The sequence below is a fragment of the Hipposideros armiger genome, unplaced genomic scaffold (assembly GCF_001890085.2).
Source record: "Hipposideros armiger isolate ML-2016 unplaced genomic scaffold, ASM189008v1 scaffold_30, whole genome shotgun sequence".
Lineage (NCBI taxonomy): Eukaryota > Metazoa > Chordata > Mammalia > Chiroptera > Hipposideridae > Hipposideros > Hipposideros armiger.
In genome coordinates this window covers 3,425,148-3,444,228 of record NW_017731380.1, presented here as the reverse complement: position 1 = coordinate 3,444,228, position 19,081 = coordinate 3,425,148, and the positions used below count along the sequence as shown (strand labels likewise).

The 19,081-nt window shown below is 38.7% G+C and overlaps 1 protein-coding gene across 11 annotated transcripts in view; it reads left to right on the top strand.

Moving 5' to 3' along the window:
* Nucleotides 1-19,081, top strand: part of PKP4 (plakophilin 4) — a 228,135-nt gene that overhangs the window by 179,012 nt on the left and 30,042 nt on the right. For 10 of the 11 annotated variants that reach the window (XM_019636845.1, XM_019636844.1, XM_019636842.1 and 7 more), the window contains 3 exons: nucleotides 995-1,214; nucleotides 7,896-8,028; nucleotides 9,140-9,353. In XM_019636845.1, coding sequence (XP_019492390.1) covers nucleotides 995-1,214; nucleotides 7,896-8,028; nucleotides 9,140-9,353 — 567 coding nt within the window. The remainder of the gene's footprint in view (nucleotides 1-994; nucleotides 1,215-7,895; nucleotides 8,029-9,139; nucleotides 9,354-19,081) is intronic. The other variant, XM_019636843.1, reaches the window with a different exon arrangement.

The following is a 19,081-nucleotide window of genomic DNA, read 5'->3' as shown; positions in this document are numbered from 1 at the left end:
AGCGTAGTTTTGTTAACATGCCCACAAATAAACTCCATGTAGTAAGGGCAGCCCCCTTAAGGCACAGCTCTATGAGACATACCCCACAGAACACCAGGAGGGAGAATATGGTACTTGAATTAGTTCTTTGCCAAAACTCACAGTGTGGTCCACGGTGGGATTTTTCTTCTAGTACAATATGCCCTTATTTTTAATAGATGTTAGTGCAGAAATATTTCATTTGTTATGCTCTGTCCATTGAGGAATTTCGTTATAGGATTAAGAAATGATGCTGTTAAAACATTGAAATTGCAGGAACAGTATGTATACCATCATTGGAGAAATACCTACTACAGTAATTAGGAAAGTAATCTTAAATACAGTGTACAGTACCTTTACACATTGGATCATGCAGTAACTTAAGGGAGTAGCTATAGAAGAATTTGATCTATCAGTCTTCTTTCTTGTGAAGTAAATTTTCGAATGTTACCGAAGTTCACAGGTCTATAAATAAAATGTCAACTTAAGTAATCTGTATATACTAAGTTTTCAAAGTTTGATAATTTCAGTTTTCTACAAATGTGACTAAATATCTTGGTTTTTATTGCTAAAATTAAATTATGAAATTTTGTCATTTATTTCTAAGATTAACTCTTTTCCTGTGTTTCTCTTGCAGTTTTGTTACTGAATCTTAATAAACATATTAAGTAAGATCGATTGTGTCAGTAGATCTATAGTTTCATTTTTGCTCTTTCCTGCTCACAAAATGATACAAATATTGGTAGTGTATATTAGGAACTTAAGTAATCTTTAATAGCACTAATGAGCTATTGGGTTGTTGGAAAAGTCATGACGCATTTTTGCAACGAAAAACAGAAAAAATATGTCATGACTTTTCCGACAACCCAAAAGATTGGTAAAATCTAAATGTAAGCAAGTTATATAAAATACTTTGACTTTGGAAAATATCACCTCTTGGAGAACATACTAACGTTTTTGAAAATGTGACTTCCAGTAGGTGTTGGAAATCTGCAAAGGACGTCCAGCCAACGAAGTACCCTTACATACCAAAGAAATAATTATGCTCTGAACACAACAGCTACCTACGCGGAGCCCTATAGGCCAATACAATACCGAGTGCAAGAATGCAATTATAACAGGCTTCAGCATGCAGTACCAGCTGACGATGGCACCACGAGATCGCCATCAATAGACAGCATTCAGAAAGATCCCAGGCAAGTACTGGTGGTAGGGCTGCAGAATGCCACAGCATCACAGAAGTCAACCAGCTCCTTCATTCCGACTTGTTTTCAAGTTGCCCAGTCTATTATAATATCAGTAACTCCTTATCTCTGATATTTTTCAGTTGCGCTCCAGCACTGTAGATCACTGAGGTTAATTTCACCTTAAACAATTAATTTAAAGAAGAAAAATAGATTCCTTCTTTCAAAGCTTTAATAATAAATTAGAGGGTGCACAGGTCTGTGAATATCTGCAGTATTCATCATTGAAGTACTTCACCAAGGCGAATATAGGCTCTTAGTCGGAACTACACAAAAGATTTTAAGGATCATTTACCCCTTTTCTTTTATCCTCACTGACTTCTTAGATGAAGACTTAATACATGTGGTTGCTTTAAACTGGGAAAGACCAGTGTCGTGTACATTTCGAATCATATTGGTGAATCTTGTCTCGTGTTTTTATTACCTAGGTCCTTCAGAAAGCTTTCTGCCATTCAGGAGAAAATTGTTTACAAGAAATTCTCATGTCTCATAAACAGAAAATATTGGCAATTAATAGGTGTTTTCTCCTTTTAATGTTATTTGGCCGTGTATAAAACATGTTTTATTAAGATAAGTATGAGTCATTTAATACTTGATTGATTTTGAAAAACTGGCTTCATCTTTAATGAAAGCCCCTTAAAATATTCAGGAAATAAATAAAGATATTTAAAAACTAAAAGGGAACTTTAGTTTGTGAAATTTTAGATAGTGAAATTGTTGCTAAATTTTAAGCAGTTTGAGTGTTATTTTTAAGGCATCTATTAGAAAGATTTCATTCAGTCTGCCCACAAATAGTTGTTTCACTGGAAAATTGTTATAATTTTTAGTTTATTTTTAGAAACCTACTAACTTATTCTAATGAATGTGAATTAAAAGCATGAGTGAGGTTTTGTTCACTAAAACAAAATAACTAGAGGTGCTTTTGAGTTGAATGGGAAGCCCACTGCTTCATTAAAACCATCAACCTGTTCACTCTTTTGCCTAAAACTCATTATGGTTTATACATACATCTGGTTCTGCTTTTCCTGCTTGCCACCTTTTTTGTCATTTTAAAGATTTTGTAAAATAATTTGTCTAATAGCACCTCCAAGGTAATTAAATCAGAAATACTGTGACATGATTTTGGTTTTTTTTAAATCCTCAAAATGACAAAAACTTAGGGCACCCAAATAAATGCCGAAATTCCCAAAAGGGCTTTGAATTGTAGGTTATTTAGACCATACCTCAGCTGAACCTGCCGAGAAAAGAATAGCTAACCAAGAAGGTAGTGAAGTGTGATTAGAACTTTGAGTCTATTGTGTTCCTGCAGACTTCAGTTTTGACCTCTGATAGGAGTCGATTCACTATAAACAAAGATTTCATGTATGATAATATACTTCAGCTATTCATAGTATAATTTCACAGTCTAATGCATAAAACTGTTTTGCCTAGCTTTGATTATGTGAAACTTTACTGATAATGCATTTTGTAAGCTGAATAGATGCTTATCTTACAATAATAGGTATGTTTATTCTAGCTAAAACTGGAATGGAATGCAGATGAATATAAAGTTTGAGTGTTTTTGAACCAAAATAAAAAGCTCATGATCACTATTTAATTTTTAGTTTTGAAAATAGCAACTTTAATATTTTCATTCACTTCTAAACCCACTTTCTTTATCATTAATGCTGCATTATAATTAGCCTGAAAAACTCCCTGTAACAGTGAAGAAGTTATTCATGTTTTCTGTATACAAGGAAATATGTAAGGTTTCTTTTATAGTTGTCTAGTTTGGAAGCAAAATTTATTAATAGTACAAATGATACATCTAAAAGAAGAAACAGCAGTACTGCCTATGGAAAATGATAGTGACTTAAAGAATGACAGTATTCATGGCGTTCCCTTTGAGAAGGGCCTAATCTGTGATGTCCTCTAGATAATTCAATTTACCATCTCCTTGACCTTTATATTATTGTCAAATATTTTACTTCTACATACATTATAAAACTCATAATATAGTGTTACTATTTTTACTGTAGTCAATAGTCTTTTAAAGAAAGAGACATTAAAAAATGGTCTTTATAGTCACTTATATATTTACTATTTATAGTTCTCTTCCTGTCTTCCTATAAATTCAGGTTTCCATCTCAACTCATTTCCCTTCAATCTAAAAACTTCCTTTAGCCTTTTAGTGTTGCATATCTGCTTGCCAGCAGATAATTTTTAGTTTAAAATTAGTCAGCTTTAATTTATCTGAAAATGTTTTTACTTTACTCATTTTTAAAGGCTATTTTTGCTAGATATAAATTCAATTCAGGATTAACAGGTTTGGATTTTTTTTCTTTCAAAACTTCAAATGATGTCATTTATTGTCTTTAGACCGCCATAGTTTCTGATGAGAAATCGGACATCATTTGTATCGTTCTTTTCATTATGTAATGTATCTTCTCCCTGGCTACCTTTTAGATTTTTCCCTTTATCTTTAACTTTCAGTAGTTGTACTCTGACTGGCCTAGATACAGTTTTCTTTACATTTAACTTGGGTGGGATTCACTGAGATTTTTTAGATCTTGGTTGATGATTTTTACCAAAATTGGGACATTTTCAATGATTATTTCTTTAAATTCTTTTCTGCCCCAAACTCACTCTCCTCTCCGTCTGGGAAAACGGCAATATCTCACAGGTTACTGAAGCACTGTTCATGTTTTTTAATCTTCTTTCTCTGTATTCTTCAGATTGGATATTTTTTATTGATCTATCTTCAAATTTACTCTTCTTTGTTCTGTATTCTCCAATCTGTTGTTAAGCTCATCCAGTGAATTTTTTTTTCTGTTTCAGATACTTGAATTTGGTTCTTTTTTTTATTACACTTTTTATGTCTGATAATATTCCTCATCTATTCACACCTTATATACATCTTTTCCTTTAAGTCTTTGAGCACATTTATAAGAACCATTTTAAAGACCTCCTCTGATAATTCAAACATCTGGGTTTTCTCTGGGTCTTCGTGTGTTTGTGTGTGTGTGTGTGTGTGTGTGTGTGTGTGTGTTTTACATCTTTGTAAGTAACATTTTTTTGTTACATTTTATTTCTAGCAGTTTTAAATTATACACCAACCATTGTGGATGATACATTGTAGGGACTCTGAGTTTGTTGTCTCCCATTTAGGGTTCTGAGTTTTGTTGTGACAGCTAACTAAATTACCAATGTTTGATTCTTTGGTGATTGGCTTTGTTCTTTGTTAGGACTTGCCTATTTCAGATTTGTTTTACTCCTAGCACATGGCCTTTACTCTGTGGTGAGGTTATTACTCTTAAACATGGCCTTTCAGAAAGCTAAATGCTGAGGTTCTCAGTAAGGTCTGCCCTCTAACTGGGATGGAAATCCAACATCACCCAGCATGTGCTCAGCTCACAATTTTAGTATATGTGCTGCCAAAGCAAGCACATGCTCAGCTATCAGTCCTGCCACTCCCCCGCCCCCCCCCCACGACCTGTACATGTGCCCTATACATGCACAGCCCAGCACTCAGGTAAGAACTTGTGAATAATCCTTCCACAGACGTGTAGAATCTTCTCTGCACAGCTCCTTCATCTCCAGTACCCTGCCCCACAAATTCTAACCACTTTGACACCTCCATATTCCAGTCTGTCCCCCTCAGCCCACTAAGCCCATCATTGCTCTACTTCATGGGCTCACTTCCTATGCCATGATCCAAAAAATGCCCTCAGGCAGAAAGCCAGGTGACTGGAACTCCTAAGGTAATTCCCTTCTTAAGCATTACATTCTTGTGTTGCTTGTTGTTCAGGGCCTGAAAACAGTTTCCTCGTATATTCAGTCTGGTCTTATAGTTGTCTATGGTGAGGCAAAATCCATTGCCAGTTACTCCATTGTGGCTGGAACCAGCAGCCTGGGTATAAGTTTTAATGAAGCAAATCCTGGCAGGTATTGATGCTGTCCAGCCAGCCCATGAATTGATAGCAGTCTTTCTGAGGTAAATTTCTGCAGAAAAGCAAGGTTGGGGTTGATGCCAATCAAGCCTTAACTGCCCATCTCTAGCTGAAGCTCACCTTTTGTGTTGTCTGGCCCTCATGGCACCTAAGGATGCCAGAAAACCTTGACCACCCCTGTGCCATTTAAAGAGGACAAAAATTTGTATTTGTAATGATTGTGAGTCATCAGGGAAAGATTAAATCACACTCCTTGCAATCTGTTAATTACAGCAGAGATTTACATAATGGACTTTAGACAGATTTTCATCAGAAACAGTTAACATAGTTTCAGTGCATAAAAGAATATCTATTATTGCAGAGAATGACCCTATTTATAATAGTTCATTTTTCAGGGTTGATGAACATTAATAAAACATCTCTGATAATTTGAAGTGTATAAAATATTTTAATAATGCATCATCACAATGTAATCATCATAGCTAACCTAAGAAGAAGGTAAAAATGATAGTTTTATTGTTCCTGTTTTACAGATGGGGAAACTGAAGCTCCAAATAATTAACTGGTTTTCAAACTCACATAGTAAATGAAGGACCTGGGACTTCAGCATAGGAAATCTAACTCTAAATTCTGTGCTTTTTCTGCTGTGTCATCCTGCCTCTCAGCATTTGAGGTATTCTTAATGTCTGTTCATGACATGATCATCCAATCTGTTCCCCAAGCCAGAAATCTCCATTAACTTTAGTTTTTGGAAGATCATCTCACTGCAAAGAGTGGATCAGGGGAGGGGGTAGTATTTGAAGCAGGGAGAGCATGTTGGAGGCTATAATAGTAGTCCCATCAAGGTAGAAAGAGTGGATGGGTTTGGTTTATATTAAATATTTTTGAGATAGTCACCAGAGCTTGCTGATGGATTGGATAAGAAGGACAAGGGAAAGAGAAAAATCAAGGATGGCTCTATTTTGCTTTGAGCAAATGTGTGGATAGTGGATAGTCTTCTTGCCGCCAGTTTTTTTTCTGATTCTAGTACATTCTCTACTTGACTACCAGAGTTATCTTTCTTATAAATGTGACCATGTCTCATTCTCTCACTCTTTTGCTTCAAAACCTCCATTTGCTTTCTGTTCCTTATGTGAGGGGGGCAATATATAGACCACCTGAGTTTCACTAATCTCCACCATTTAATTACTAATTCCAGGTTCCTTGTCTATATCTATTGTTATTTAATAGTGCCTACCTCGGTGTGCAACAAAGTAAATGAGATAATGCATGTAAAACTCTTGACACAATGCCTGACTCAGGTAAACTCAATAAATAATAACTCTTGTTATTAGTAGTAAGACTAAACTTTTTAATTTGGTATACAAGAGCCTGTACATAAAACCACGTCTTATTCAATGTTTGTATCTCCAGCACCTGCTAGGGTGGGTACCTGCAGCGTAGTAAGGATTCACTAAATATTTGTTTGAATCAGTTGTGTGTCTGTGTGTGTGCAGGGATGGAATGGCCTGTCCTTTTGTAGTGGATGAGCAAGTTAATGCTTGGAGGATTCCCAGACCAAGAGAGACTGGATCTTTAAAACCTGAGCCATAGAAACATCTCTAGATTGTTAATTTAAAGGTTTTTTGGGGTTTTTTAAGTTTATTCAGTATTAATTCATTTTTGGAATAACAGTTCACTTTGTCCTGTAACCAAAGTCTGCAAATTTGTTGCTTTCTGAATCATTTGTAAGAAGCTGGTCTTCATATAAGCATCAGTTCACATTTAACAAGGATTCCAAACAGTGGACCAATCAGTTGACATCAGAAAATTCTGACAACGTGATGTTATCTAAAAAAGCAAACTGTAAAAAGCATATATGCTTCGTATGATTGTATACCAATTATACAATTAATGAGATAACACAGGGGGCCAGGCTCTAAAAGCAGACCACCTGAGTTGAAATGTTGCTCTGTTATAAGAATAAGTGAATTAATAAACATAAAATGCCTAGGATAGCACTTGACACAGAATAGGCCCTCATGAACTATTAAGTGCTATTTAATAATAATTCACTTGGTTGAAAAAAAATTCTGTATGTGTACGTGAATATTTGCATACATGTATACAAAAAAAGACCAACAAATGTCAGCAATGGATTTTTCTACAGATAGGATTACTGATAAAATATTTTTTCCTTTTTATAAATTTCTGTGTTTCTGTCTTATAATCAAGAGCAACCGTAAATACTAAGTTTCTTAAAAATCATTGGGCCCACAATATTTGTGATTTATAGACTGACACCAGATCTGTTTATTCCTGCTAGCCCTTCTTCCTCTCCTCTCCTGAGCATGGCATCTCACCTTGCTCAAGTGCACTCATCTACCCGAGCCTTTTGCCTACACATTTCTTACATAAGTAGGAAGGCATCAAATTAGAATCAAGAGGAGGAAGACGGCAATGAAAAAGTTACTCATATTAAGAACTTGCTTTGTTTCCTTGACTCTCTTTCTGTGCATCATGATTTCTTTAAGATCATAAGCATCTGGGCCTCTGCATATTGTTCATTAGGGAGAAAACTTTTTTTTACATATATATGTATTTTAGGACTTTTATGACTTCCAATTTTGGTCTCAGCTGAGCTCTTTTCTTATGCCAAATGTTTGCTTCAGTGTACCGTTAAAACATGGGCCTTTCTTTTTGAAGCCGTGTTTTTCTCATGTAGGGAGTTCGCCTGGCGTGATCCCGAATTGCCTGAGGTCATCCACATGCTGCAGCACCAGTTCCCCTCGGTTCAGGCCAACGCCGCCGCCTACCTGCAGCACCTGTGCTTCGGCGACAACAAAGTGAAGATGGAGGTACAGGACTCGGTGCCTGGGATGCCCTTTATGTTCAGCATTTGCATGCTTATGTGCCTAAGAAGCCACCAGATGCCCTTTTGGGGGGATTTGGATACCTGATACTCTTTTGCTTCTTAAATATGCATTTCAGTATTTCTCAGGAAAAACTAGGATGAATATATTTCTTGGAGTACTTTTTGCATTTATTTTCAAATCATATGTCCACTCATTAGGTTATTTATAAAACATGAAGCAAAAATCAATTTCGCCTGCCTTCTTAAAGTATTTCCCAAAACTCTTTTAGGTAAAAATTAGAGTATATATATTGTATAAAACTAATGAGCTCATGTATTCTGTGAGATTTCTGGTCAAGATTGGCATCAACTTACAATTTAAAGTAAAGTTGCAGAGGATTTATAACCGTTACTAATACTAAACATGTATGAATATTTTATTTCATATTTTAAAGTTTTTTGACATTTATAGAAACACAGTAAGTCATTGACTATTGTCTAAGTGTCCTATGACATACAGATTTTTTGTTTTAACGTGCTGAGGCCTTGTTTACCCCTGCGATGTCATATAGAACTTAAGTGTCTCTCATCAGTTAAATATGCAGAACAACGTAACAGTTACATATCTAAAGGTGGATGCAATAAATAAAGTCCAGAAACGTTCACGTAATGTACTAAGGAATTGACAAATGGAAGAAATTTTAGGGAGAGTAGCCTAGGGAGACAGTTCTAGAAACCAAATGACTTCAGTCAAAAACCCTTTCCTGTGTTGTCTCTGAGCCTGCATGTAGCTTTGTTGTGTCGGTGTACTTGTCCATTACATTCAGGAGTGAACACACATCCTTGTGTGTTCAGAGGGTTGGTGTAGGACCGTGCTACATGTCATTAATCCACCCCGGCCTCCCTTCCCTTTTCTAAGCCATGAACCCAGACAAAGAGTTTCATCTTGGACAGTGTCCTTAAAATTTATAAAATGTGTTATTTAGAGTAAAAAGTAAGCGTTTGCAATGACCAGGAGTTCCCTGTGTCCCGTGGTCTTTCCATAACAGCCGTTTGTTTGATCACTGGTGAACCACATGTCACTTAGGCCTGGTACCTAATATTTTTCATTCTAGGTATGTAGGTTAGGGGGAATCAAGCATCTGGTTGACCTTTTGGACCACAGAGTTTTGGAAGTTCAGAAGAATGCTTGTGGTGCCCTCCGAAACCTTGTGTTTGGAAAGTCTACAGATGAAAATAAAATAGCAATGAAGAATATTGGTGGGATTCCTGCCTTGTTGCGACTATTGAGGAAGTCTGTTGATGCAGAAGTAAGGGAACTTGTTACAGGTGGGTAAAGAACGTGACCTTGTCCTGGAGGAAATGTTGAAAACCATCTTGACTGTGTGCTTGTGTGGTGCATTGTAAAGGAGTTGGACGTTCTAGGTAGGCGACGATGATACAGGACTCACAGCTGTGACGAAGTCTGAGTATAATTTAATGATTCAAAAGGCACTTGCAGTGCTTCTAGTAGCAGTTCCTATACTTATTGATGCATAAGCATCGGCTAACAGTCGTCTTATTCATAGAGGACTGAATATGTCATTTTTTATTACATATTCCATAGTAAATCTACTTGTTTTAAATAGACTGGCTCTCCTTTACTGAGAAAACAAAATGTACTTCATGGGTTGGCTATCTTCCACTTCAGCTCAGCTGGTGTCTGAGTGCCTTTTAGTATCTCAGACGCTTTCCTAGGTCCCAGGGTTGTAAAATAAGTGAAACTCCGCCCAAGCCCTCAGTTAACAGTCAGACTTGGGAGGAATACAAGTGGTTATGCGAATGTCAGTGAAAAGTGGCAAGTACCAGGACTCATAGGGTTGCACTGAGAACATAGAGAATAGGTAGAGAAGCTCCCTGGTTGATGTGAAACCAAAGTTGTCCTAAAGAATGAGGATGCATTGGCTGGGTAAATAGGGGGGTATTTCCAGTCATATATTCTCAGCCAGCATCGGATGGATATAGGGTCAGCAGCAGGAGGAGGAGGATACTGAAGGGAGACCAGCTCAGATGGAAATGCAGGCCTGGTTTGGGGGACTTATGAGGAACTTGTGTCCCACACCCAGTGGGAGCATGGCATGTCCAGTTTGGGCTTTGAATGCTTTCTCCCAGCAGGCAGCAGGGTGGAGGATTGATTGACGGGAGATGAGCCTGGCGTCTGAGAGGCCCATGAGGACATCAGTAGTCTAAAGATAACAGCTCAAACTGTATCAATAATAGAAAGAAGAGGTAGACGGTAGAGAAGAGGGAACAATTAGAGAATATTTCATGGTCAAGGGACGATGGTCCAGTATGGAGAAGGAGAGACCAGAAGGAACAGAGGGATGCCTTGTCTTAGGAGACCGGATACTGCAACACCATAGGTTGGGTTCAAGAGTGCTTGAGGTCAAGATGAAAGAATGATTCTGCCAAAGGGCAAATAAATGACAGCATTACTTACAACAGAATTAGGGTAAATACGGAGTCTTCATTGATAAGAAAATGATTAGATAAGTGACAGTACCTTCACACAATGAAAGCATATAAGGGTTAAAATAAGCACATTAGAGCTATCTATAGCAACACAGGTAAATCTCTAGAAATATTTGCATAGTACATGCAGCATGATACTATTTGTATAAAGTTTTTAAATATGCAGGTTGTGGCTATAAATTATGCTTCTGATATATGCACATGCAATACAGTTAAATTTTTTATTAGAATGTTAATATATTCAGATAGTGGTTAGTTACCCCAGGCCTGGGGACTGAGGTATAGAAAATGGCATGGGGGGTGGGGGGGCATTTATAACCCAACTCTTGTTTCTTTAAAAAGAAAGCAATTTGAACCAAATCAGACAAAATATTAATATTTAACAAAGCTGCATAATGGATACATGGGTGTTTGTTTTATAATTGCTATGCTATTTTTCATGCTTGAAATATTTAATTTAAAAAATTTTAACAACATTTTTTTCAAAATTAATCCCATTCCGCACTGGCTTCCGTTATGAAATCAGAGCTGTAGGTTCTGTCAGATATAATTCAGTAACACATAGGAGTGTAGCAAACCATCATGAATCTAATATTTAAAGGGAATCAACTTTCTCATAAAATATTAATGTTCAAAATACAGTACCTTGCATTCCAAATATGGTATGAAACTTACATACTCAAAGTAGAATATACTTTATGTATAATCTTAAACTCTGAACTGGGCTGCCCACCTTCATGTAGTTTGAATGTGAATGCTTTGACATATCTAAATTCCATGTTGATTTATTAATATACTTATTCTCCCTAAGATACTTTGAGGCATCTCACCCTCTGACACCAAAACACAAATTATTTACACACGCGTGTGTAAAATGAAAATTAGAACAAGCTAAATAGAATTAAGAATGTAGACGTACCCATCCTAGAAATCAGCACAATCGCTATGACAATGCCCAAAAAGTGACCCTACACTCCCTGCTAGGGAGGCAGGCATAGAGGAGACAGTTTCATTGCAGTCAGTGAGCGCTTGCTTTCTTGTTTGATGTTTCTTTCTCATCACTTGGAACTTACTGTGTTAGGTCTAAGCATCTTCTCCCAGTAACACACCTGTGCAGCCAACAAGGCTGAAGACTGATGCATGTTAAGCTCCCTGAGAGATTAGGTGATCCAGGGACCATATGATGTTAGAAGCATAGCTTCATACTCAGATTGGCTCTCTTTTGATTAACTAGACAGGTTAGTCATGACCTTGGTTCTTAACATTCTTTTTTCTCTTCTGTGATAATTTCTCACAGGAGGAATAAGTCTTTGTTGGAGTTTTGTTTCTGAGGTTTTCTTCCTTGGGAGAAACTGTTGTTGTGCCTTTTCTGAGCTGAGCTCACAAAATTTGTAAGATTTAGTGATAAGCAGGAAGAAAAGTACATGAAAGTTTGGCGAGGTCTTTTTTATTTGAGAATAAATCAAATTTATTTGAAGTAGAGCCAGACTTCACTGCTAAGGGCTTTCATGTACTAATTTACCAGGTATATACTCTGGATATGAGTGCTAATTTAGATGCTTTCCTTCATGTTTTATCATTTCTATGTGGCCACAATACTAGTTGCTGAGAACATAAGATGTTTTTACGGGGTTTTGTTTGTTTGTTTTGGGGGGGTTTCCCAAGAAGCCAGCACATTTATTGATGTTTGTTCAAGTCCCTTAGGTCCTGCAGGCTTCTTGGTCTCACTTCATGTGGGGGAAGGACGCCCAGCCAAGGCAATACAGGCTGTAGATGGTGCCCCAAGACAGCGCCATGGTCAGTCGGTATAGAATGTTGTCAGTTCCCCCCGCCCTTCAAGTGCACTGGAAGGTCATTGTCCGCCTGGAAGAGCTTCTGGTTCTCGAAGCGGTTCCAGGCGGCTGAGCTGAAGAACGGAATCAGTACCTGGGAACCCAGAGGGCCCTCATTTTGCCTCCTCTTCTTTGGCTGGAGTCACCTCCCCAGGCTGCCAACACAAGATGTTTTAAGACATGGAACCTGGTCTTAAAAGGAGGATGCTAGTGTTTCGTAATTCCAAAAGAGCTGTTTCCCCAATACAGTGTATCACTTCCAATGTAAAACTAGCATCAACCTCATATTTTTAATTAATTAATTAATTAATTTATTTATTTATTTTGGGGGAAACAGCTGCCAGTAGCTTTTAGACTTTATGACGTATGTTTTGGCCATAGTTACTTGCAGGGTAGCAGAAATTAAGAGTTGCTTTTGTAACTGTTTACTTTTACCCTTAATAATTTACTCTTAATAATTTAAATAAGTGGACTGGTTGCTTATGAAATGTTCTTTCAAAGTAGTCTTTGGAATGGGCATGGTCAGTATATAAACACTTCGCTCAGTTGCCACATGTAAAGGAGACAGACCAAGGACTTTGGAAGTGAGTTTCCAGTTCTAAAAGGCTAAATGTCAGCCAAATTTGACTTGTATATAAACATTTTCTAGCTAATATGAAACTACCAAGTCATAATATAAATCTAGCGTAGTTGTACATATGTGTATCATATGTATACATATATTTGCCAAGATTTATGGAGACAAGAAAAATTAATTATTCACATTTCTCAGTTTCAAAATTTAGTGGTACCAACCTTAACTGATATTCAGTAATATTTTAAATGTGATCAATCCCTGATATGTTTTAAAGCATGACATCAAAAAATCCTTGAGCTCTTCCATTAACACTTCCTCAAGTCAAATAATCATAACCTGTCTTTAAATCATAGGATGACAGGGTTGGAGAAGACCTCAAAACTCCTTTTGCCCAATCAGCCATTCAATGCATGGATCACCCCGACAGCATCCACACACAGTCACCACCAATCATGTGCTTGAACCCACAGGGACAGGGAGCTGATGATTTCTTGGAGTTAAGGCTGAGGTGCAGAGTTATTCTAAAAGCAACAAAAAGACATAAGAATAACTTGAGAAGGCGAGGAAGATGAGCCCTCAGGAGCTCCTTTTGCTGAGAAATAGTTCTATAAGAGAAGATCTGTTAGCCCTAACCCCAGCCTTCTCCCAAAAAGGAAAGTGTGGCCCTGAATGAACCATTCTCAAGAAAGCAGGTCTGCCCCAAACATGGGCAGCAGGGTGCCATGTGACCACATCACCCAGCATTCCCTGTCAGCTGCCCATCTCTATATCATCCTCTTTGAAAACAGATCATTCTCCTTCCAAATTTCAGTGTTTTCCCAGTGTCGTCTATAGGTTACCTTGGCCCTGGCCAGCCCTGCACAATGCTTGTCCTTTGTAGGAATAGCCTGAGAGTTCTTCAGTGGAAATTATAATCAACTCGGGATCATGAAGTGATGAAGCACAATGGACTGATGTGTTCAAAACACTGTATGATTTGAAGAAATTAGTATCCCATTGAAAGTAGGTGTTTTATTATTCTTAAGATTAAGTAACTACCTAGTTATTAATCCGAAGCCTTGTTTTTTCCAGTCCCTTTTGTTTCAGTTTGGCATTTTTAACATACTTAAATGAAGAAATTTTAGCTATTAAAAAGATTCCTCACCTTGGCTTTCAATTTAATAACTACCCTGAGGCTGCATTTTTTGGCCACATCTTTATTCAAGGAAAAAAGGAAAAATGTGTTCCGTGAAGTTATTTTCCCAAGACAGTTGGGCTGTCATTGTTAATTAAAATAGTTCTCTAATATGTAATATGATTCTTGTGCTTTCTTCATTGTGGTGAGCATTTGCCAGGATGAAACCTAATGACTTTTTTTTTTTTCACGTAGTTGCTGATATATATGGGTGCTTAGGGTTGTTTTATTCTTTGTTTTTTCATTATTATTACAAAGGTACTTTTTACCTTTACTGTGCTTAAGCTTAAAAGCTGGATGAAGTATTGTTTTCCCCAATTGGTTTATAAAATGAATGTCAGCTATGCCACAAACTGGATGAAAAGTCGGAACATCTTGTCACTAGAAAAGAACTCATTTGTTTTTGATTGAACAAAAGAACTCACTTGTTCTTATTGAACTCATTTGTCCAAGATCATTAGTGTTTCTAACCTAGGAAATATGATTTTCAAGTTTTTGAGCATCCTAAAAGCATCATTTTTTAAAACTATAGAAATGGAAGAGACTGCACAGAACCTGGAAGCCTACCTACCATTTAATGCCCCAAATGTCCCCAAACTATCACACTTCTGTTATCTCCATTAATACTGGTGTCAAATACCAAAGAGTAGCCTTTGTTTTTGATTAACAATATACTTTGTTTAAATGACAGTTCTATTCACATTTCTCCCAATTTAGCAAGTGATTATTCATCCATATGGCTAAGTAAAATATTTCACACGTTTATTTAAAAATGCTTAGATGCTAGCAATGAGTTCCAGATACTGTGCAGAACATGAAATTGGGCATCTTCCCTTTCTGATCATTAACTCCACGTTTCTAATTAGAGACAATAAATTAATAAGAAAATGATAGTCTTGCTCTAAGGGAAGTGTAGATGGGCCAGGCTAAAGTTCATCAGACAGCAGGATGTTCTGTAAAGAGCCGGAGCTTAGTGGACGTGCATTTAGCCTTTGGGACTGTTACATGCCATTACAAGATTAAATAATTTACTAAACATGTCCCCTTGGCCTAATTAATGTGCCTTCTAAACCTCCGCTTATTCTCTGATCCAAAGAGGAACTGGCCTGTTCCTTTCTACCCGCTTTTTGTGGGTCACTGGAGCTGTCAGGCGCTGCATGGGTGGTTTTCAGAAATTGAGCAACATCCCGTCCCAATTCCCAGCCCAAGTCAGTAGAATCCTTACCACTTGGCCCCCTTAGAAAAATAGCAACAGAAATATGCGTGCTTTCCCTGAACATTTCAAAGCATAAAAATTGGTAATAAGAAATATAATGACCAAAAAATGTTTCACTGGTAACAAGACAAAGACGGTTTATTATAAATGGGACAACTCTTAAGTCACAGTCACAGAGCTTTGAACTTGAAAGGGTCCTAAAGAAATCCTCTATTCTGCACCTCCCTCTGCCCCCAACTAGAAATGAGAAACGGGGGTCCAGAGAGATGGAGTCCTGAGGTTGGGTCCCTGACACACAGGCTGGTGCTCTCCCTCCCTCTGCCCACCCTGGCCTGTCCCCAGGCCACCAAGAAGTGCGGAGTAGGCGCAGAACCTGGAGGTGCAGATGCCCATTTTCAGGTGTCATTTCCCTTGTTCTTTATTTTTCTAAATTATTTATTTTTTTGTAGTTACAGTTGACATTCAAAATTATTTTATATTAGCTGCAGATGTACAGGTAGTGGTTAGACATTTATATAATTTATTCAGTGGGCTGCTTGATAAGTCTCATACCCACCTGGCACTATACATAATTATTATAATGTTATGACTATATTCCCTATGGTGTACTTTACATCCCCATGACTATTTTGTAACTATAGTTTGTACTTTTTAATCCCTTCACCTTTTTTCACCCACCCCTTCAATCTGCTTCCCATGTAGCCTCCATCAGTTTGTTCTCTGTATCTACGAGTCTGTTTCTGTTTTGTTTGTTCATTTATTTTGTTCTTTATATTCCACATATAAGTGAGATCATATGGTATTTGTCTTTCTCAGTCTGGCTTATTTCATTTAGCATAATACCCTCTAGGTCCATCCATTTTGTTGGAAATGGTAAGATTTCATTCTTTTTATGGCTGAGTCCGTTGTGTATATGTACTGCCTCTGTTTTTCCAATTGCTATTGATGGGCACTTAAGTTGCTTTCATATCTTGGCTATTAAATAATGCTGCACTGAACATAGGGGTGCATGTCTCTTTCTAATTAGTGTTTTATATTTCTGCAGATAAATACCCAGAAGTATAATTGTTGGGTCATAAGGTAGTTCTATTTTTAGTTTTTTGAGGAACCTCCACTGTTTTCCATAGTGGCTGCACCTATTTGCAATCCCACCAACAGTGCACAAGGGTTCCTTTTTCTCCACAACCTCACCATTGATGATATTGATGATAGCCATTCTGATAGATATGAAGTGATATCTCTTTCTTGTCTTTTAAATTCCCACCAAAAAGGTAAAAGAAGAAAAAAATCCCACAACATCTTCTTTACTCTCTGAATTTTATCCAGGAATATAGAGAAATATTTTTTAGCTTGGCCAGTAGCACAGTTACATCAAACCGGTAATCAATCAGGTATAATCATAAAGCTTCAGGTTGCTTAGAAAACATGTGAAATACGATTTTAGAACCTTGTGATTATTTCAAGATTTATATTCTGAGTATGAAAAGGTTCAGCCTTGTAAGTGGACTATGACCTTCTGTTTTGTGTGATGGCTTCTGAATGCTGAGCAAAAGGAGGCAGGCAGGTGGGGAGACCCGGAAGGTCCCTGCAGAACTCAGGTGATCAGCCATCGGTCAGAGTAGAATTTCTCAGCGCAAGAGCAGTTGCATAATGACGCCCTCCCTCAGCAGACCAGGCAGCCAGTATATGCGAGAAAGATGAGGGTATATGACAAAAATCTAAAACGTAGATGCACAGAGGACCCCAGTTTAGGCCCCCCCAAGCGATTTGCAAAATCTGCCTGATGTCCCACAGCTTTAAGTGCTAAGCTGCTTCTGCTGGAATTCATATAACTAGGTTGAAGATTTAGTGCAGTTACAAATGTATAAGCACATTCCTGGACCACATAGAAGTCAGCTGTGGAACATATAACTTTGTCTCAGTAAACCTCTATAATAGTGTAAATGACCTACTTCTGTGTCGGAGACTGGAGTTACCTGAAGAACAACCCAGAGGCCTGGTCAATGTCCTCGCTGCCACCTCTGCATCAGAACGATGCTCTCAGGACGATTTTCCATCTTATGACCCATTAGCTTTTACAAACACCCCCTCACAGAAGCGTCCTTTATATCCCTTACTCCCTCCTGGACAATCTCGGTCAGCATTTCTGAATTGTAAGCTGATTTATTTTCAGCGGAAATGCCTTTCCAGGGTCCGTAGGACTACGTTATTTTATTAATCCTCTTGACCTACTCATGAAGTTGGAAAATTACCTAGAATAAAAAAGAATATGTTCAAATGCAAATGTGAGTCTTTACAAGGATCTCTAGAAATTGATCTTTTTAAAGATACTGTGATCCACCTTTGTACTTGAAAAATCCCAGAAAGGCAGACTAATCCTTCTGGTCTTTAAAGACTAAAGATCTAACATTCATGTCCTTTAGCTGGGGAAAAATTCTAATAGCAGGAGTGATCCCCTTCAAATTAGATACGTAGGCAGGGGCCCCACCAAGTGCAGTGTCTGTGGCTAGCTCAGGCCTTCAGTTCCACACAGCCCCTCCTGGGAAGCTTCTCTCTCAGGTCACCTAAGTATTCACTCAGTATTACTGCCGACACCGGAGATGGTGACCACTGTGACCACGGCTGGACCTGAGTTAGCTTCCCCATGTTGGACATGGAGTATGCATTAGCTGTGTGCAGGAAATCTCAGGGCAGCTAGGTGAACAGGGCAAGGCACACTGGCCTCTCTGTGGGACCCAGCCCTCGGGGCAGCTAGACTGCACACCACTTAGAGGGCCAGCCATTCAGGTCAGGAGGGAGCGCATCAAGCCTGGCAGCAGGGGCAGGAAGAAGAAAGCCGTGAGCCATGCCTATAAGCCAGGACCGTGACTGCACGTTCAACTGCTCGGGGGGTCACTACGTAAGTTTCAGGAACCTCTGCAGAGACGCAGCATCTTAGGAATCCAGGGAATGATTATATACCATCGTGATTTGTTTTCCTCAGAATTTATCCAAAGCAAGGCTTTTCCATCACTGAAGACGGCACTTTTGTCCTACTCTCAAGATAATTCTTTTCCCATTAGTATTTCAATTCCATTTGTTTCCTAATTTGTTCACAGCATTCCAAGTCCTGGTGGAAAGCTTGAGTGGTTTGCCTGAAGCCACAAATGGCAGACATTTTTTCATTGCACTGCTGTCTTCCCACTCCCCCCTTGATTTCCTCTTTTCTGTACAGCACCATATTCTCACACATACGCCGGACTCCTGGTTCATCTTTGACGCCACCCTCCGTTTACCTCAGGCTCCAATTCTCGTCCCGAGCACTTCTTCCGCTTTGCCTTCCCATCCCCCCCTTGCTCCTTCATATTCTCATCACATCCCCCTGAACTGCTGTTCTGGGACATGGGTTCTGCCCCTCCTGTTCCATCAGCCTCACCGTTGTCCCTGGGATGAGGCCTGTCCCTGTAGTCCCCACTTGCCCACCTGCCAGTCAAATCTGCATTCCCTGTCCTCATCTTCCAGGCCAACCCCCACCTTGAGGCTCCCCCACTCTGCTTCTCCCCCAACACTGGTCCACCTGGAAGGGGGCTCCCCAGCCTCAGTCTGCTTCTCCCTGGCCTCTGCCCTCCACACTCCAGCTCAGATGCGGTGGTCTGTAGTCCTACCAAACAGGTTCCTGGGCTTGGCAGAGCATCCTGGGAGAGGCAGCCTGGTGTCGGGGAGCGAGTGTGCTGTAGAGGCAGATCTGCTGTTTCCTCCCAGCTCTGT